Consider the following 21112-nt stretch of genomic DNA (forward strand, 5'->3'; position numbering starts at 1 on the left):
TGGAAAGCTAGAGGATTGTGGTGTGACCTTGTCCCAGCATCAGAGTGCTACAGCCTGGAGAGCGAGAGAGGGTTTCACCTGACTGAAACAAATGATAAAGAACACCCACACACCTTTGCAAAGGTACTGCAACAGCAGGGGCCCACATACACAGCCAAGGTACACTAAAGGGAACCTGACAAGATATCGATTGCTATTTTCAGTCCTAATTCCTGTGTTACGGAGACCTGCTCCCAAATGTCCAGAAATGAGAATGAGAAGGCCTAAAAAAAAAATAAATAAATAATCAGAGCACAAGGACTTCTCATTGGGCCCTGCCACCTTGCAAGAGTCCTGATTTAAAGAGATGCCCCATTGGAGAACAAGCAAAAAGCAAAATCCTGTTGGATTACTCTCATTGGATTAGTGACCTGAATATTTCAATATTCATATTATATTGTATTGTATATTGTATTATATAAATATTTCAATTTTATTCCTCTTTCCTATTTGAGGGTTTTCCTGGAAGTACTTGTCAGCACACAAAATATTTGGATGAGTACATTTTAGAAAAAGAAGTTTTTGGTTGTGAAATACTTGAATTTTGCAAAAAAAATAAATAAAAATAAATAAAAATGGTTGTTTCAGTTTCAGTGTCCTACACAGGCTTGAAAGGGAACGAAAGCCAGGCTTTTAGTGTCTCATGATAACTGTAAGGAGCTGTTTGATGTAAGAAAGCAAAGTAAAAAAAAGGGAAATTTATGGGCTACCAGGTTTTCCCAGGAAAACCTCATTTCATGTCTAGAATGTCTCTAACTCTCCTGTGCTCCCAAAGGACATGTCAGGAAGGGGGACCATTATTTCCTTAGTTTTACTCGTCTGTTATAAGCAGCGTGGCAGACATCAAAATGGGGCACTATGTGACACTGAATTACCTAAACTTATCAAATAATAAAAATAAAATGACTTAACACCTAAAATAACAGAATTAAGCAGCAACTCACCATCCTGCCACGAAAGACAAGGATGCCCTTCTACCTCAAGCTTTTTGTTCTTTACTTCAGATATTTCATTGGAGCTCTAACTTCTCGGGAACGGAAAGCAAAAAATACTGATCATTCCCTCTATTGGGTGTTAGGGTAACAGGAAGGAAGTAGCGAACGACCCTAAGATCTGCTCTTTGAAAGGAGGGGGTGGGGGGGAACGAAAAAATGACCAAAAAAAATCAAAAGCTTCATGTCTGGATGAAAAAAAAACACAACAAAAATAAAATATTCAAAAAATCCATTACTGACCAAAGTTTGTTTTAGGTAAGCAGATACAGTTAACATGCTTTTTCACCACAAAGTCAAACACCCAAGATCTGTTGCGGTAAAAAAAAAAAAAAAAAACCTCTTGGGGGAAAAAAAAGAAAAAAGAAAAAAAGTAATAAAATGCTAAAGCCACTGAGGTCATGAGCTAAGGGGATTATTTAGCCTTGTCCTTTAGGCCTTGAATGTTGCCAAACAAAACCCTCCTTCTCGAATCACCGAGTCCCGCTGCAGCAAGCGTCTGCCGTGCTTCAGCATGTGAATAACAGCACTGAGCTTCCTCTGCCGCTCTCTCTAGCAGCGGCTCCTCGCCCCTCCTGACCCCATCCCCACGTTTCCCTGGGATAGCGTCAGCCCGGACAGAGCGCTTCGTTCAGACGGCAGGGCTAAGCAGCCAGTGAAGGACCACAGAAAAAAAGGAAACATGATGACATTCTATGTCTTTCTGGAGGAAGAACCTTGCTGCGTACGTTGAAATGACCTTGTCGTGTACATACACATATATATATATATGTAGCAGGGACGTGAGCTGATTTTACCCTCCAATGAGGCAGCAGGCTGCGGTGGCTTACCACAGAGAATGCTGATTTACACGTGTATGTGTTAATTGACCGTAACCCCCCAAAACTCCACCCCGCTGGTTCGACACCCAGCTCCACAGTCCAGACCTGGCTAATGGAGAATGAGATGTGTTCACTCAAGTAATGCATTGTACTTCATATAAGAGTCACCACTGTGGACAGAGGTCTTCATGCTGAGCAATTCTATTCTACTGAGCAGGTCTGATGGCTTCTAATTCATCTGTCTTGTTTTAGGTTGAGAGGCAGCCATCTTGTCTTCATACAGAAAGCTTGCATGTGCGTTTGGTTTTCAGGTTAAAACCCGATTGCACTGAGGGTAGGAGCACTTACAAATGAAAAATACAGTAACTTATCTAAGACCCATTCCAAATATTACAGCCAATTTTCCCGAAAACACCCGAGTTGTAACCTTCTGTTCTTCCTCTGTCCCACGGATCCTCTACGTTTTGCTTTCTTTTTTTGATTGATTTAATCTTTTTTCAGTCACTAGGCATGTTAACATTTAAATTATAGCACATTTTATCTAACAAAATGTCTGCACTAAACAACACTCAAATAAAACATGGCACAGGACAAGGTTTTTTTTTTTCATCGTTTTTCTTCATTTTTTTGTCTGAAATATCAAAGCCATTCTTGATGATAGTTCGGCTTCTTTATGTTAAAATGGAAAAAAAAAGTGTTTTACCCTTATTTTCATTTGTTTCATTAAAAATGTAATTGTATTTATATTTATATATATATATAGATCTATTTCATTTCTCTTCTGTTTTAGTTCCTGTAAATTGTGCAAATTCAGCAGTAACACGAGTGGCAGGAGACTGGAGAGTGGGCAGTTGAGTACATTTATGAGGCAAAAAAAAAACAAAAACCTATGAAGTAAAAAAAAAACTTGACACGGTCCCAGCGATGCCCCGTCACGTGACTCGGCCATGTCGTCAAGGGGACCGTTTCCTAGAGACCGGAGGCTGCCCATGTCCCTGCACTCCTCCCCCCTTCTCCGGACGGGATGGTTCCTTCCGATCCTGTCCGAGTGGGACACGCTGCAGAGTACTTACACAATGAAATAATACCGACAGACAACGATAAATCGGCCGCCCCCCCCCCCACCCCCCGCGGTTCCGACGGGTTCCATATCGGGCCGAGATGGGCCTCGCACGCCCAGCTCTGCAGAATCTCCAGTGCACTGCTTCTGTCCTTGCAGTCCGTGGTTTTTTTTTTTTTTCGGGTCGGGTGCGACACTGTCCCTCCTCCCTGCGCGGCTGCGTGGGTCGGGTCTCAGCTGGCCAGCGCCATCGTGTCGATGACCTGCTCCAGCTTGCTGCGCAGTCTCTGCCTCCGCGCCTGCTCGTCCTTCTCCAGCGCAGACAGGATCTGCACAGGAAAGAACAGGAGAGGAGCTTCACGTTAACATGGGGGGGCAGAAACATCCACCACAGAGCTCTCAGGTCCAACGACTAATGGTTACAGACGCCTGTTACGGCCTACAGTGATGTCACAGCCATAACCTCCTACGAGGAGTTGTGGCCTATAGTGATGTCACAGCTATAACCTCCTACGAGGAGTTGTGGCCTATTGTGATGCCACAGTCGTAACCTCCTACGAGGAGTTGTGGCCTGTTGTGATGGCATAGCTGTAACCTCCTACGAGGAGTTGTGGCCTGTTGTGATGGCATAGCTGTAACCTCCTATGAAACACAGCCATGAACTACTTGCATAGCAGGCTACTACGTTCTAACTGTTTGTCTAGGATAAAATGCAACCTCTAGCTTTGTGTGAGAGTATTGAGGAAAATCATCAAATTAAAGACATCAACACTGCAAGTAAGTCCGTAACGCCACAGAGAAAGAAACAGGAGGACTAAGGGAAAGCTGGGACACAGAGCAGGTGGGGGGCTCCAGCTGACAAGAGGTACCCCCTTTTCCATCATGGCAGCTGGGTCGTTTTTGGGGGTTGGGAGGGTGAGGAAGAGGAGCAGGGCGTAGCATTAGGACTCAGCCACCAGGCGGGGGCTCCATTGATGCCCCTTCGAAACACAGCATCAATCACGGCCACTGAGCCCCGAGCTCCAGCAATGCCTAATGGAATAATAATTCCCGAGTGTTTCTGCTCAGGGGGGGAGGGCCAATAAGCACCCGCATCTGAAATAATCACATTTAATGGGAGGCAGGGGCCCCAAATGGAGGCAGCTGCAGTGCATTAACCAGCAGAGCAAGTGGGGGGGTCACGCTGGTGCTCTCCAGCACTCGTTAGCTGAGCCTGGACTGCTAGACGACCCTGGCCGCTAGCCGAACCCGGGCCGCTAGCCGAGCCCGGGCCGCTAGCCGAGCCCGGGCCGCTAGCCGAGCCCGGGCCGCTAGCCGAACCCGGGCCACTAGCCGAGCCCAGCCGCAAGCCCAGCTGACACTTGGCTGAGCCCAGTCGCTAGCTGAGCCGGCTGCTAGCTGAGCCCAGTCGCTAGCTGAGCCCAGTCGCTAGCTGAGCCCAGTCGCTAGCTGAGCCAGCTGCTAGCTGAGCCCAGTCGCTAGCTGAGCCCAGTCGCTATCTGAGCCGGCTGCTAGCTGAGCCCAGTCGCTAGCTGAGCCGGCTGCTAGCTGAGCCCAGTCGCTAGCTGAGCCCAGTCGCTAGCTGAGCCCAGTCGCTAGCTGAGCCGGCTGCTAGCTGAGCCCAGTCGCTAGCTGAGCCGGCCGCTAGCGCACACAGAGCCACACCGCTCTGTAACAGAGGAGATGGGGATGATGCTTAGGGGGAGAGGAGGCCAGCAGCTCACGAGGCTGATGCTGTAACAGACTCATGGAGTGAATCACACCAACACTGAGTCTGCAGACTGGCACAAAAACCCCTGAGGCAGCAACGTAAAAAACAGCCAGAACTGGCCATTGTTTGTGAAATGACGCTATGCGAATTGGATTGGGAGCTTGAACAAAGTGAGGCTACTGACGATCATTCTAGGGTCAAGTGAACAGTCACAGAAAGCACACAGAACTCTGGGCCTTAAATATGACTTTAGCTGGCAATAAGGAGAGACAAAGTAAGGTCAAATGGTGAACCGAGGAGACTGCACAGACTTCAACGCAGCATTTGAACAAGTAAACACAGATCGCTACTTAAAGCTCGTTCAGATATAATGGTGGCGGACAGAGTAATGTCCCAGACTAAACACACACAACAGATAGAATTCTTAGTTGTTACGGGAAAAAAGCAGAAACACACACACACACACACACACACACACACACACACACACACACACGGAGTGCAGCGTAGAGTACCGTTCCCCTACTTCACAGGGATGGGGAGGAGAAGGGTGTTGCTGATGAGGCTTTAAGTGGAATCTAAATGGCCTTTCCAAAGCACTCCATTAAGCCAGCATTTATCCCCTCAAACCTTCATCAATCATGTGTTTATGTCTCTTTGATTTGTCCCAGAAGAGCGCTCATTTCTCCCATTCATGGCTATATGTCTGTATGCACATACAGTCACATAGGAACGAAGCACAGTGGAATTAATTTACACAGCCATTCATACGCGTTGTGTATTTTATGTGTCAAATCGATAATTTTCTTCAATTGGCTCATTTTTTGAGCAGCGGCAACTGATAACATTTTAAAGATGTCATCTTACGAGGGAGGGGAGACAAAGGGGGGGGGCAGGGGGACAGGTGGGGGCAGGAAGTGGGAACAGCGTGTGTGTAGCCTGGAAACATCAACAGGGTGCATTCTCCAAAACACAGACCCTCTTTCCAATTAACAGGAACTGGAGGATATAATGAAGACACAGCACACCGATGAGCGCGCAGCATCTGATGCTGCTAATCACAGCAACCCCCCCCCACCCCCTTCCCTCCCGCAGAGACGGAATCTGCTCGTCGCCCCTCACCTCGTCCTTGTACTTGACGATGTAAGAGTAGATCTCGTGCAGCGCACTCATGCTGTTGAACTGACTCAGGTGCAGCCGTGACTGCTCTGCCAGGTACGCGCTCATGTCCTGGTCGCTGATCGCCGGCATCCGCGAGATGTCAGAGTAGTACCTGCGGGCAGGGCAGGGAGCCAAGGTGAGCGGGAGGGTGAGTACAGACAAACTGATTCAGTTCTAATGGGTCGGAGGGCTCCGATCTGGAAAAATGACCAATGGTTTATCTTGCAATTACCCTATAAAATGTGCTTGTGTTAATAATTAGGTTGGTATTTGGGTATTTATTGGTATTTTGGTATTTATATAATAATATATAATATAATAATAATAAACATTATTAGGTATAGTTCCCTGCTCACCTTTCCACCCAGTTCTTGTAGTTAGGAATGTCTTTAGCGTAGAGCAGCTTGTTGGAGGGGGAGTCCTTGCCCAGCTTGTGCTCAGAGGTGGAGCAGGAGTCCATGAAGGTCTGGGCCACCACCGACAGGCAGGCGTCTGTGATGCTGTTCTTGTGGATGTCGAAGACGAACTGCGGGTTCTTTATCACGTTCACCCAGAACCGCAGGGGCAAGCTGGAGAGAGAGCGGGGAAGGAGAGAGGAGGACGTGGGCATGAAACAACCGCAGAACTGGCAACTTGGACGGGAGAAAGGAGCCGAGTCAGGGTGAGAGGAGAAGGAAGAGGTTTCTGCAGGTAAAAGAAGAATAAATGAGAGCAGGAATGAAAGTGTTTTCTTTGACAGGTAGAGATGTGTGTGGCAGGTAGAAGTATGGTGGTGCTGGTGGGGAGGGGGGGGGGGGGGGGGCACGTTTCAAAAAAAGTCCTGCCGTAAGCGCGGCTCGATGTGTAATTTTCAGTTCTGTAATCAAAACCTATTCTTTTAAAGCAGCGGTGAAGAATGGGGCCCTCATTAACTGAAATTACAGGAAGTGGGCTGAAGCCCACACAGAAATATTCCCTTCTGAAGCCTGCAAGCTCCTTCTAAAGGCCCACAGAAATGCTCTATTCTAGAGCCTGCAAGCTCCTTCTAAAGGCCCACAGAAATGCTCTATTCTAGAGCCTGCAAGCTCCTTCTAAAGGCCCACAGAAATGCTCTATTCTAGAGCCTGCAAGCTCCTTCTAAAGGCCCACAGAAAAAAAAAAAAAACAAGGTCCCTGTCCCTGTCCCTCCAGCACACTTTAACAACCAGCTCTGAACCCTGACTGCAGCTACTGAACAAAGAGGTTTACAGGACAAACGGACAAAAATAATGACAGGATCTCCAATGAAACCCACCCTACAGCTGAACATTACCTCGGCTGACGCACACCTTCCACACTAGACAACGGACAGTTGACAGAGCAAAACATAACAGCCTGCCTGACTACAAAAGCCTTCAGTGGAAACATTTAACTGGCAGAGTCTGTAACCTGGCAGGGGAGAAGGAACACTTTAGGAAGTCCTTGGCTGCCATATCAGTGTTCATACTCCCAATGTGATTTGGAAGAGGTCCAGACACAGACGATTCTCTGACGTGCCGCTCAGAATAAAAAGAAGTTCAATTTCTAATCAAAATGGAAATTATGATGATGGAATTGCATTATTTTTGTCCAGGAAAAAAAACAAATGCATTCCATTAGGATGGAGGGAAACAAATCTTAAGCCCCTTTTTTTTTTTTTTTTTTTTTTTTTTACATATTAAGAGATCGTGATTGGCAGTGGGTAGACATAACCATAACAACCACATCAATAACATATTATTATCGCAGTGCTCCAACCACACAATTAGACGTAGTGGGAGAGTGGGATCTGTGATTTATAATAACATAATTTTGTAGTTACATATTCATGTCACTGCCTTGGCAATGCTGTTGTTTGAACTGTCATGCCTCTAAAGCACTTCTTGAGTGTTATTAGTGCTTTGAACTGATATGGTAACCAGGGGGTCGTCCTTCTTGTCTGAGGGTCTTGTCATCTCACACAGGGGGGACCTCTGTTGCTATTTGGGCAGAGAAAACAGCCAAGGGCACACACCGAATGGAGGGGGACAAAATGGCATGGGGGTCAGGGGAGGGGCCAAGCGGCATGGGGGGGTTGGGGGCAGGGGTCTGTGTGAGGGACACACACTGGAGTGAGAGGGACAGAGTTATAAAAACAGAGTGGGGGGAGGGCGGGGGTGAGGGAGTGGAACACCGTGATTGGAGCGGAGCAAGTGCAACCGAATAAGTGGGACACCAGGCACCTGCCAAATTAGCTCCTCACATGGGATGAAGAGACTGTGCTAGAGCTGTTGTTCAGTAGCAGTTAGGTGTAGATGGAAAAATCTGTGCTACGCTTCCCAGCAGTGCTGAGCTCGGTCCTCAGGTGAGGGGTAAGGTGCAGGCCAGCAGGGCTGAGCTCGGTCCTCAGGTGAGGGGTAAGGTGCAGGCCAGCAGGGCTGAGCTCGGTCCTCAGGTGAGGGGTAAGGTGCAGGCCAGCAGTGCTGAGCTCGGTCCTCAGGTGAGGGGTAAGGTGCAGGCCAGCAGTGCTGAGCTCGGTCCTCAGGTGAGGGGTAAGGTGCAGGCCAGCAGGGCTGAGCTCGGTCCTCAGGTGAGGGGTAAGGTGCAGGCCAGCAGGGCTGAGCTCGGTCCTCAGGTGAGGGGTAAGGTGCAGGCCTGCTGAGCTCGGTCCTCAGGTGAGGGGTAAGGTACAGGCCATGTTTAACTGAACTGCAGAGCAGCATTTCCCCTCAGCACCTCTGTGCAGCGTTACACGATGTTCATACGCCTGACCTCACCCAGTCAGGCCTTGCCCTGTGACAGAGCCACAGTGTGGGTGTGGCCGAGTCGCAGTGTGGGTGTGGCCGAGCCTCAGTGTGGGTGTGGCCGAGCCTCAGTGTGGGTGTGGCCGAGCCGCAGTGTGGGTGTGGGTGTGACCAAGCTGCAGTGTGGTTGCGCCCACACGCTCACTCACCAGTTGCTCTTCCAGGTGTGCCGCACGTCGGCGTCGGAGATCTGGTGCTTGTCCGCCTGCTCGTCCAGGAAGTCGAACATGTACTTGATGGCCAGGGGAAGGGCGCTGCCGCGGTGGGCTGTGCTGAAAATCGTCTCGAACAGGTCGTCCACGAACTTCTGCAGGGTACCCTGCGAGGGACGGAAACGGGACACCGGTGAGAAACCGGCTCCTCCCACCCCCTTCTCTTCCCTGTCCCACTTCCTCCTGTGTCTCTCCCTGTCCGTTTCAAGAACTCTCCTCTGTCTTTCCTTTCGTATGGGTGATAGTTTGAGGGTAGAGGCTCACAGAGGCCGCTAGCAGGACATCGGGTAGCACAGCTGGTATCAGCTCTGCTGTAGGTGTTATATAATACATCATATTATTCACTGACGTGTTTTGACCTAGCACTGTACATGTACCTCAGGATCATCAATTAATCACAGTAATGAATACAGGACAAATGTTTGTGAGGCCGAGGGCCTCATTGGCTCCTCTCCCACCCCCTGGGGGTTTTTTTTAGACGTACCCTTGGACTTTGCTGCTTGAGGTGACAATAAAAACAGAAAGCTTAATGAGAAAACAACAGAAAAATGCCAAGGCAAGCACGAGCTGTCAGGGTAGTTAGCAGCTGAAATTAGCGAATAGAGCTCAGAGGCCGATAATGCAAATGAGCCATGGAGGAGTCATAAAGGCCTGTGCGCGAGTTCGAAAAGACCGATAACCCCCCCCCCCCCCCCCCAGCTCCTGCTTCCCCCCCATCCCACCAGCAGGAACATCATCAGTGCCTCTCACAGCCTGGAGGGGGCAGTGTTACCAAGCCAAGGACAAATGAGCTCACACCCCAGGGACAGACAGGGGTAGACTGTTTAAGGGAACAGCAGGGATGGCGGAGCAGTGGGGCGTCGTGGTAAGGAGCAGGTTGCTGGTTCGATTCCCTGCTCACGTTATGAGGCAGAAACAGACCTGAGAGAGAGTGACCAAGGCCACTTCCCTATGTGGAGATGCCCACCATCATTTTTATGTCCAATCAGACAAAATGGAGAGCAGACCCAAATAATGCCACCCTTTTCTATCCCCGACTGTGCCCCGCTGTACCCCACGCTTGCCTGGCACCCACTTAAAGAAGGTGCTTTTAAAATATCCACTGAAACAGACCACATAAGAGGCAAGATGTTTCAGTAGAACTATGATGAAAAAAACCCCAGTGACTGAAAGCATGGCTCCTCATTTGCTCTGTTACAGTGATCTGGTGAAGGATTCTGGGAGAATGCCAACAAGGAACTGTTTCCATTAACCCATTCATGCCCGCTGGTCACTGCAGTCTCTCCTGTCTAACCATCTATTCTTTACACCTTGGGCAAAGGGTGAGTGCGTTCCTAAAATAACAAAAAACGATTAAGCACTTCTTCAAGATTCGGCCTCAAACATCAATATAAATGGTGCTTTGCAGTACACTGACACCTTTATCAACTGGTTTGTGTTCATTTAAGTTCATCGAGTTCTCCTGCTGCCCACTACAGCACTGATATCATAGCTTATTATTTAAAAAATGAGACATCCCCATTGCACTCAACTCTACTGCCCGGAGGGCAAACACCGTGGAGGTCTCTGAGTGTGTGTTTAGACTGTAGACTTTGTGAAGGCTTTTGTATCATAATTTGCTAATCCTTGTTTAATCTTTTTCAAAATGCCTACGCTGCAAAGCTGTTCAACTCTTCAAGTCTTCTTTCTACAATTTATTTCTGTGAACCAAACGGAACAGAATGGAAACATGAACTAATCTTGGATCACATATTCAAGAAATAATTAAAATGACTCACATCTTTGATTTATTCCATTGAATTTCATTTTTTAAATTTAATTATTTCAATTTCCACCTTTGGTTAAAAAATTTAATATAGTTAAAAATACACCTTGTTACGACATGATATGTGGTGATATCAGCTCCATCCAAAATAATGTATGAAAAAGGTAAAATTGGAACATTAGTGTAATAGAAGATTAGAGACAGGAGATAAGATAAATCTGAAAATTAACGGGTTAATAAGCACGGCCTGACCGCACCATGAGGACCTCTGACAAGGAGAATGAACTCCAAAACAAACAGGTCGATAGATATAGGCCTCACAACTAATTAACTCACACCGTATCATTCAATCTTCCCCTGATTAGAATGTTATGAAAAGTATTAATCAGCTCTAAGCCAAAGACAACAAGAAGTCAATAACAGCCGTCAAAATTAATCAACATAAATCTTCGTGACCGTAATGCATTTGTGTGTGTGTGTGTGTGTCTGCGTGTACCTGTGTGACGACGTGTGTGTGTGTGTGTGTATGTGAATGAGTGAATGTGTGTGTGTGTGTGTGTGCGCGTGTGTTTCGGGCATTGGCTGCGCTACCTTGGTGGCGAGCAGCCGCGTCAGGTAGATCTCGGACACCATCTTGCTGCCGCGGTCGCCCTCGCGCTGGTCCGAGTGGTCGTGGTTCTTCACCAGGTGCCACAGCTTGGTGCCGCTCTCCAGGTCGGGCGTGATCATGGGCGTGCGAGAGCGCAGGCTGTCCGGGCTGCTGGCTGTCCGCAGCATACTCTCTGCAGGGGGAGAGAGGGAGAGGGAAAGAGGGAGAGAGAGAGAGAGAGTGAGGCAGAGAGAGAGAGAGAAAGAGAGAGAGGGACAGAGAGAGAGAGAGAGAGGCAGAGAGGGAAAGAGGGAGAGGGAAAGAGGGAGAGAGAGAGAGGGAAAGAGGGAGAGAGAGGCAGAGAGGGAAAGAGGGAGAGGGAGAGAGGGAGAGAGTGAGGCAGAGAGAGAGAGAGAGAGAGAGGGACAGAGAGAGAGAGAGGCAGAGAGAGAGAGACAGAGAGAGAGAGAGAAAGAGAGAGAGGCAGAGAGGGAAAGAGGGAGAGGGAGAGAGGGAGAGAGAGAGAGTGAGGGAGAGAGAGAGAGAGAGAGAGAGAGAGAGAGAGAGGGACAGAGAGGGACAGAGAGAGAGAGAGGCAGAGAGGGAAAGAGGGAGAGGGAGAGAGGGAGAGAGTGAGGCAGAGAGAGAGAGAGAGAGAGAGAGAGAGGGACAGAGAGAGAGAGAGGCAGAGAGAGAGAGAGAGAGAGACAGAGAGAGAGAGAGAGAGAGAGACAGAGACAGAGAGAGAGAGAGAGAGAGAGAGACAGAGAGAGAGAGAGAGAGGCAGAGAGGGAAAAAGGGAGAGGGAGAGAGGGCGTGAGGCAGAGAGAGAGAGAGAGGTCACATGTCACACAACCTCCATATGATTGGGATATAGGATTCATCACAGCCAGGATATATCTCGTTGCATTACATGCATTTAACAGATGCTTTTATCCAGAGCCATGTCCAGCACAAGAGAACAGAAGTGTATCCACCCAATTTAAATGAACAACAGTGTCAGACCTGGCCAACAACACTCCCAGACCAATGAGTGTGAGCTTAACGGTACTCAAGCACTACCACAAGTTAACTTGTGCTAACCTGACCAGACAGCATAGAAAAGTAAGGGGAGTCAAGTACACACAGCACCCCATAGTCAGTGGATATCCATAACACACTGAGACAGTACAAGTACTACATCATCATCACATTTGCACTCCCGCTTAAACCGCTCCACAGAGACATGCAGAGCGAAAGAGAAGGAGGCACAGCCCAGGAGCGCTGAAGTCTGGAGAGAAACACAGTGCAATACTGTGTGCTGTCTGCACAGTGACCAGGGAAGGAGAGAGACGGGCCACCACAGGGACTACACGCTAAAAATAATGCTTTAATGAGGAAGCTGAACAATTCCCTTGGTTACAATTGTGGAGGAAAAAAAAAAAAAAAAAAAAGTTTAACAAATCTTGACAGAAGGGAAGAAAGTAACTCATTACTCTTATTTCCAAATGGTACTAATTGGAGAATAGCATGCGGAGTGACTGTACTTCAATAAGTGTCAAGAGTAAACAGACAAAGCAAGAGAAGGAATCCATCTTTATCTTCCTCACTCCTCACAACATGACACAAATTACGCATAATTTGATGCTCAGCAGACTATATACATAAATACAGTACAATTTCCTGACTGCCAGCGCAAGACAGGCAATATTAGGGATTGTCAGAGCTCTTCATACAAGGGGGGGGGGGTTTGCATACTCTGGTTTGTGGTTAATAGTATGAACGTCAAATTTCATTACACTAAACCAAAGAGATGGCTATTTGTGGGATCCTCTTTGTCTGCACGGTGGCAGCAACTGGGAGCGCACGCCAGAGAACTGCAAATGTACAGAGCGAGAGAGCGAGAGAGGAGGAGGAGGAGGAGGAGGAGAGGGGAGAAAGAGCAAGACAGGGAAAAAAAAAAAAAATTCAGTCCAAGGTTGCGTCTTGTCAGAGGAGTGATTAGATATGCGTTTCATGCAGTCGGTAACCAGGCTGTCAGCTTGTGTTTCTTCACCCCAGAGAAACTTCAGAATCTGAAAACTGAAGAATCATGAGAATTCTAAGAACCTAAGAGTATAAGAATCTGAGGCTGGCCTTCAGGTTCAGAGTGAAAGGAGCGATCTGGCCATTTTCAGACCAATCGGATGAACCTTCATCTCAGCCTCTCAGCGGTGCAGCTCCACAGGGGCAGGAGGCAATGCTGGGGAAACGTGGAAGAGAACTCCAGACCGGTGCACGGCAGCAAGCTGGCTCCCAAAGCCACGACAGATTCCCTCCCCGCCCCCGGACACAGGCAATGCATCCTAATACCCAGAGTGCATTGTGCTTTAACTGTAAGCTGTGTGAAAGCCATGGAAGATACACATCCCTCCTCAGATGCTTTTCATGATAAGGAGGTCACAAGAAGCTTCTGTCCCACTCACTCCTAATGTAAAGAGTGATTCGGACATGTCCGGCACCCTGACCCGCCCCCCTCTCACTGTCAGACTTTCGGCACGGGGTTGCCGAGGGCCCGCTATTCCGCGGCGATCTGGAGCGAAGCCGTCCTGAAAGACGACACCTTTCCCGCCGCCCACGGGGCAGCGAACGCCGCTGCCGTTTTGCTCATTCTCAACCGAGAAACAAAGAATCCACGCTTTCAGCCAGCTGCTGCAGGGTTGCCATGGGAACCCTTATCAATCACAGCAACACACCGCAAGGCAACAAAAGATTAAAAAAACAAAAAAACAAAAGTGGAAGCCTCTGAAAGTAGGCACGTGAGGGGGCGGAGGCTCTGAAGGTGGCGAGGCCCCTCCCTCCCCCCTCTCCGCCCCCGCGTCAGATTTCCGTTCGCTGGCGCAGGGAACCGGCTGCCGGATTTAACGGCTGTCGCTCCCCGACGGGACGGGAGAGGCTTACAGAACAGGAGGGAAGGACGCACACGCGTCGGGTTCGGGTTCAGAGAATCTGCCCCTCCACAAGGGAGCGCTAAATGAGACTAATGTATCAGAAGGAGGGAGGGATCCCGGGGAGAATGGACAGGAGAGGACAAGCCGAGAGCTGGGGTGAGCGTGCGGCTCGCTGTTAGGCGGGCGGAGATTTAGATCAGGGCCCTGCTGAACTGGGGCAGGTCCATCACAAGTAAGGAGCATGCTGTTTCACTACAGTCAACATAACACAGTGGGACATAACAGAAAACCAAGATAAACAATAATAATATAACACAATACACTCCACTGCAACAAAAATAATTAAAATAATTAAAGGTATTATTAACGAGACACAGGGGAGAGGGCAGAGGGGCATACCGTATCTGCTGAGAGATTTGGTAAAGGTGGACGAGTTGGAGATGTTGTAGGCTGAGTTCTGCTTGGGCACCAGGGCGATCACTGAGCCGTCCGTCACCTACAGGGGGGGGTGGCAGCGAAAGGGACGTTACCCAATGAGAACGCAGGACAGCAGAGGTCAAACTGGGCCCGTCACATGGCGTATCTCATGTTAGCATGTGAATAAACATGCTCTCAGGCTGCGGGCAGCTCGGATGGCACTCACCTGGTAGTGCGCCAGTGTGTTGAGCCGTTTCCAGTCGTTGTCGATCTTGGTGGTGACGTCCTCGTCCTGGAGGATGATCCTGGCCATCCTGCCCTGACGCCACTCTGCGGAGGTGGGACAAAGACACAGGTGACACAGGTGACACAGGTGACACAGGTGACACAGGTGACACAGGTGAGCACCACTCAGAGCACCCAGGTGAAGTGGTGACCTTATGGCCAGAACTATTTCTAACGGCAACATAACAGTATTACTACTTTTTTACATTACATTACCTCACATTATTGTCACTTAGCAGACACTCTTATCCAGAGCAACTTCCAATTTCATCCATTTATCCAACTATACATTTACTGAGGCATTTCTGGGTTAAGTACCTCGCCCAAATGCCCCAGCAGGGAATCGAACATGCAACCTTTCCATTACGAGCCCTGCTCCTTACCACTATGCTACACTGCATAGTGGTAAGGAGTCTGTTTTTGAAATGGGAAGGTGCATACAAATACACACACACACACACACACACACACACACACACTCACACACACACACATACACACACACTCCTTACCCAGGTCCATGTCGGAGGCCTTGGGTCTCTGGGAGTAGGGGCTTCCCTTGTAGACAGCATCCAGCAGCTTCTCCTTCACCTGCGTGATGGTGTCGCAGTTCAGGCTCTTCACCGTCACCTCGGGGGCGTTCTCGTTCTCGGGGTTCACGCAGTGCAGAGTCTGCAGGTGACAGCGGGGGGACAGAGAGGGGTCAGGAGAGCGCCACCTCGGCTCGCTGAGGTTCGAGCGCGCTTCACACAGTCTGCAGGCACACGCAGGCATGTGCCGCCGGGATACCAACCCCCGCGTGAGTCACGCTCCTGAATCATTCACTCCACACTGCAGCGAGATGGCAAAATCAGCCAGACACCACAGGCAAATGCAAACATCAACCCACCCGGCCTACCTAAACCTTACATAATGTGGTCCATTGGAAATTCACAGAAACCGGGTGTGTACATGAAATCTGTGTATAGGACACGCACAGGAATTTAAGGGTCAAATGAAGACATCCGGGGTGTGGGTAATACTCCATGTACCTGTGCAGTTACACTGAACCTGCAGACTGTGTGGGTAATACTCCATGCACCTGTGCAGTTACTCTAAACCTGCAGACTGTGTGGGTAATACTCCATGCACCTGTGCAGTTACTCTAAACCTGCAGACTGTGTGGGTAATACTCCATGCACCTGTGCAGTTACTCTAAACCTGCAGACTGTGTGGGTAATACTCCATGCACCTGTGCAGTTACACTGTGTGTGGGTAATACAGTGTGTGGGTAATACAGTGTGTGGGTAATGCTCTCTCTGCAGTGACTGCCGCGGGTGGAGATGCACTGACCAGCGTCTTGTAGTCGATCTGCTGGCGGATGAGCTTGTCCTCGCTGAGGGAGTAGCGGGCCTCGCCCGTGATGGCGTCGATGGGACCCTTCTCCATCTGCTGCTTCATGGCGCAGTACAGCATAAAGAGGGGCTCCCCAGCGCACTCCTGCGGGGGGGGGGGGTGACAGCGGTGAGGGAAGCGTCTCGATGGGTCCCAAAAACCGCCCAACAGATGCACTGACGCCTGGCCCGCGGGTCGCTGATCTGGGCCAATCGGCGCCGTGCTACGGAGATTCCAAGCGCTATGATGGGCTGAAAACAGGTGAGTACTGACCAGACCACAGCAGCAGGGTAGAAGATGCCTCACCTGTCCCAGGTGAACAGCCTTCCCCCCCCTCAGACACACCTGGCTGACAGACCCCAGCTAAAACAGCGCAGACTAAAAACAGGGGTTGTAGTCCACGTCTGGTGAACCAAAGGGGAACAAATTGGGACCCAAAAAGCAAACAGACAAAAATCTACTTAGTATGTCTCCCAGAATAACCCCCATGTAAGGTCTGGATGTTTCATGCTGAGTGTTTGAGCAGCCATGAGGATATCTCCCCAATTCCAGCGATGTTCACTGACAGCATCACAGCAAAACCGATACTCTAACGGCATGGACATCATTAAAGGCAGATTAAAGTGCTTTTCATTAGGACAAACAGCCATTTCAATTACATGTCAAGAAAGAAGGAAATTTTCCACTACAACGGGTTTTCTTTCTGTAGTATGAGGCTACACTACACACACACACAGATGTTTCCTAATCAGAGACTGCTTGAACCCTGTCAGCCTACTAAGTCCTCAGACACTGGTGAGTACGCTTGTGTAATTTCTACAGTAGGGTTTGAGTTCGGCTTCTTGTTTTTTAATTAGGTTTTGTGCAGAATGCCCTGACAATATCAGATTCCCAGAGAACCTGAAAGGGTTAATATAAGGCCAAATTAAAATCAGAAATGATACCTGGAACTTCAATCTGTACTCCTTCAATCCTCACATGGAAATACAGAGAATAGCAATGTATAGTAATAATAATCAGAATTATAATTAAGTGTGCTTTAACTTAACTAGCCTGTTTTTCTCTGTATTGCTGAGCTAATGTGTGGAGGCTTTCCATTCCACACTTGCGTTGGATGGTTCAGATTTCCTCTCACGGTACTGAGCTTTCTTATCTCCAAATGCTACATTTCTTAACAGCACAGCAGAGAATATCTGCACAGATTTAGCGGTCCCGTTCGCTCGACTCCGACTCCTGTAAAAACACACTTAAAAAAGCAAACCGTTTGGAGAGGGTGGACCGGGCCGCTGGCTTTGGGGAGTGCGAGAGTGGCAGCTGATGGAGGAGTTAATAGGAGGTTAATGACTCAGAGTAAAAAATGCTCGAAAAGCACTTCAGTGCACGAAATGTCAGCATGTCAACGAGGCGGTGAGAGGCAGGCGGAGTGCAGCGGCTCAGTTCTGCTGTTCCCACACACACACACACACACACACACACACACACACACACACACACACACACACACACACACACAAATGCTCATACACACACCCACACCCACATAAATGCTCATACACACACGCGCGCACACGCACACACGCGCACACACACACACGCTCACACACACACACTCTCACATGCTCCCACACACACACACACACACACACACACACACGCATGCATTTGTGAGCTGTTGCAAGTCACCTAATGGTATGCTATCAGAACTGATTGAGAGCTGACTGCTTACAGAAAAACAGCTTCTAGCAGACGACTCCTGTTTACACGCCTTTACACCTTCAGTGTGAGCTTACAGGAAAGTCAGGAGCTCCGGGAGAGAGAGAGAGCCAGGGAGGCTGAGCCGGAGCCATGGAGACTGAGCCTGAGACAGAGGCCGAGCCTGAGAGGGAGGCCGAGCCTCAGAGGGAGGCCAAGCCGGAGAGGGAGACGAGCCTCAGAGGGAGACCGAGTTGGAGAGGGAGGCCGAGCCTCAGAGGGAGGCTGAGTCGGAGAGGGAGGCTGAGCCGGAGAGAGAGACTGAGCCGGAGAGGGAGGCCGAGCCGGAGAGGGAGGCCGAGCCGGAGAGGGAGGCCGAGCCGGAGAGAGAGACTGAGCCGGAGAGGGAGGCCGAGCCGGAGAGGGAGGCCGAGCCTCAGAGGGAGGCTGAGTTGGAGAGGGAGGCCGAGCCTCAGAGGGAGGCTGAGTTGGAGAGGGAGGCCGAGCCGGCTCCCAGCCCCACAGCAGCCAGGCCTCTGCCACTGCCACCATATGCTTCTCTGCGTCTCGTTAGCATCTGCACTAATTAACCAGACAGCTGCTAATGAGCAGGGAACGCGCGTACATCACTCCCGGAGACCGTCCGTCCACACGCCTGTCTCTGAGCCCGCCTCTGATTGGAGGTTCTGGCTTCATCGCCTCGAGTCATAGAGAGGGGGGCGTGGCTGAGCGTGCCGGATACCCCACCCCCAGAGCGTGGACAAGCTGCCTAATAACCGTGTTAGAGGTTCAGACACCACCACCCAACGGCCCCTGGATGCCACACAACCACACCAAGGAATTACATTACATTACATAGGTTACAATATTATCCATTTATACAGCTGGATATTTACCGAGGCAACTCTGGGTGAAGTACCTTTCCAAAGGGTACAGCGGAAGCTCCAGCAGGGAATCAAACCGCCAACCTTCTGGATATCAGCCCTGCTCCTTACCACTACAGCACACTGCTGCCTACAGGCACAACACTAATTCCATGCACTAGTCACAGATGTCAACATTTCACCCCTCTGTGTGGTCAGTGGCAGCCGGCCGGCCACAGGAAGGTGGGCCGTACCACACAGGGATGGGGGTGGGGGGGTAGGGTCGTTCCACAGAGCCAAGGTTCATCCCCAGTTCCCCACCGTTTCTCCACACAGTACAAAGACACACGGAGCTAATACTAATCGGGTTTAATTAGCACTAAACTCATATCCAGAGGGCTGGAGGATCCGAGCCAAAACAGGAGGTGAAAAAAAAAAGAAAGGCCAAAAAAAAAAAAAAAGGAAAACACTAAATGAGCCCCCAGGTCTGGCTCTTTTCCTCGCTGCAGACGGTCGCAGACAGAAGGGACCCACACACACGGGGGGACCGCACCACAGAGAGGGGGTGGGAGGCACACGGCGGACAGTGGAGCCGGGAGCAGCTACTAAAACAAGCAAAGGTCAACAGTTGACTCATTTACAGTCAAACTGCTCGTTTTTCTGGAGCAATCAGCATAAAAATGTGTTAAAGGTTAAATAAAATGGTTAACAGTGAGTGGTTAAACGCTCTCCCAGCACTCTAAATTCCGCAGCTCCTTTCAGACACATGGTCTCCATCTGATGCATCTGCTGATAGCCCTTCACTTTGTTTACTGCCCAGCCTCTGATCTAAAACCTTTTTACAAGTTTTTCACCAGCATGACTGACCTCTTTACCTCTCAGCAACTAAGGCAAAAATCTGCAAAGGTTTGCCAGTTTGTTTTCTAAAAAGTGCTGCTGCCATGCCTCGGTCCTCACAGCTAATCCAGACTCAAAGCATTTCTACTATTTCCAATTAAAAATAATCCCACCTCCGCGCTAAAGAGCTATTTAAAAAAAAAAAAACGATGCAGACTTCCCGCTGAGAGAAGGTGCAGGAAGCTGGGAGAACAGCGAGGACCTCGAGCTACTCAATCACTCTCTCTCAGTGATGCCACCGAGGCCTGGGAGGAGGGGGGAGGGGGGGACCGAAACGCCTTGATAAGAAAATAAACAATCTAACGAGCCCCCTTACAGACAGGATTCCTGCACAGCCAGAGGGACGCCTCGGCGCCAGGCTTATACCTAACACGCTTTTCAGTGCTTCTGCAGAGGAGGGGAGCTTTCTGAAAGGGACGGGCTCGGCAGCATCCAGGCCTTCTCGCCTCTCAGACTTATCTACCCGCGCAGCCACGGGGAGTGGCAGGTAAAACTGCGTCAGGAAGCGTCTTTACCCGCCGTGTCCGGGAGACCGGCATCAAAGCCGATTTTCTCCGCAGGTAGCACGGCGGCGGCGCGCGCTTCGGAAGACTTACCTTCAGGAACTTGTACAGCAGGAAGGTAAACCAGTTTGTCAGCATTTTCTCGGCGACGGACTCCGTTCTGAGAGAGAGAGAAGAAAAGCAAACACCTGTCACATCCCGCACACAGCAAAGCTACAGTAATCCCGGCAAAATACACTGACGACAAGCCTGAGTCCCCGAGCACTGGCTTGTGACAAAATCCACCCTCTTTCAGGAAAAGGAAAGGTAATATACAGTGCGGCAAAATTAGAGCTGAATAAAAGACTATGGGGGAAACTCACTTTATTTTTTTTACATGCCATCTCAAAGTAATACAAGCTAGCTTTCAAAAAGGCCTGTGGCACATATAAACAAGTAAATACAAAAAACAAACTAACTTTTCACAAAACAAACCAATGATATTCGTTAAAATAAGGCAATTAGCTTAATTAAGCAGCTTCTCTCATTAATCCCAAACCTGACGCATAATGACGACCCCGAAAGGTCCCGCAGAAAAAAAAAAAAGTAATTAAAGGCCTCTGTAATTAACGGCCTTTATTACTCCTAATTTGTTAACAGCTCCATAAGGGTGTGAGGGAGCTGTCAGCTTGGAAGGGACTTTGGGGAAATGGTTCATCTCCCAGTCACAGTACTACAAGGGTTTGCGTTCAGGTGGGGACAGAAGCCTGCGGAAGGAATAAGTTGAAGTTTTGAATGCAGATGAGAGTGTTTTGCAGGAAGAGACTTTATCTAAGAGCTGTGGTGCCCTGGCTGGTATATACAATTCGTTTGATTTGCTAGATCGGATTTTGCGGACTCAATACTGTGGCACAAGTTCCTCAACAGCTGGGGGCTGGCTGTATATCTCACTGTTACCGTAGCTGCCAGAAAAAGGCACACACTGCTAAAGTATTGCCGTGCACCTCCTAATTTAAGCGTGGGTTTTGTTGGTCTAATTCTTTCGTCTTGAAACAAGATTTAC

General features: G+C 49.4%; 1 protein-coding gene across 1 annotated transcript in view; it reads right to left on the bottom strand.

Annotated features, from left to right (window-relative positions):
* Positions 1-2987: 2987 nt before the first annotated feature.
* The window catches only part of LOC118778813 (plexin-A1-like), a 199495-nt gene continuing 181370 nt past the window's right edge, over positions 2988-21112 (bottom strand). The window contains exons 23-32 of the mRNA XM_036530554.1: positions 20164-20230; positions 16074-16220; positions 15254-15413; positions 14683-14786; positions 14439-14535; positions 11133-11323; positions 8714-8883; positions 6141-6353; positions 5746-5896; positions 2988-3241 (exon numbers count right to left, since the gene is read on the bottom strand). Coding sequence (XP_036386447.1) covers positions 3146-3241; positions 5746-5896; positions 6141-6353; positions 8714-8883; positions 11133-11323; positions 14439-14535; positions 14683-14786; positions 15254-15413; positions 16074-16220; positions 20164-20230 — 1396 coding nt within the window. The 3' untranslated portion in view covers positions 2988-3145. The remainder of the gene's footprint in view (positions 3242-5745; positions 5897-6140; positions 6354-8713; positions 8884-11132; positions 11324-14438; positions 14536-14682; positions 14787-15253; positions 15414-16073; positions 16221-20163; positions 20231-21112) is intronic.

This window comes from Megalops cyprinoides, chromosome 6 (genome assembly GCF_013368585.1).
Source record: "Megalops cyprinoides isolate fMegCyp1 chromosome 6, fMegCyp1.pri, whole genome shotgun sequence".
NCBI classification, from domain to species: Eukaryota; Metazoa; Chordata; class Actinopteri; order Elopiformes; family Megalopidae; genus Megalops; species Megalops cyprinoides.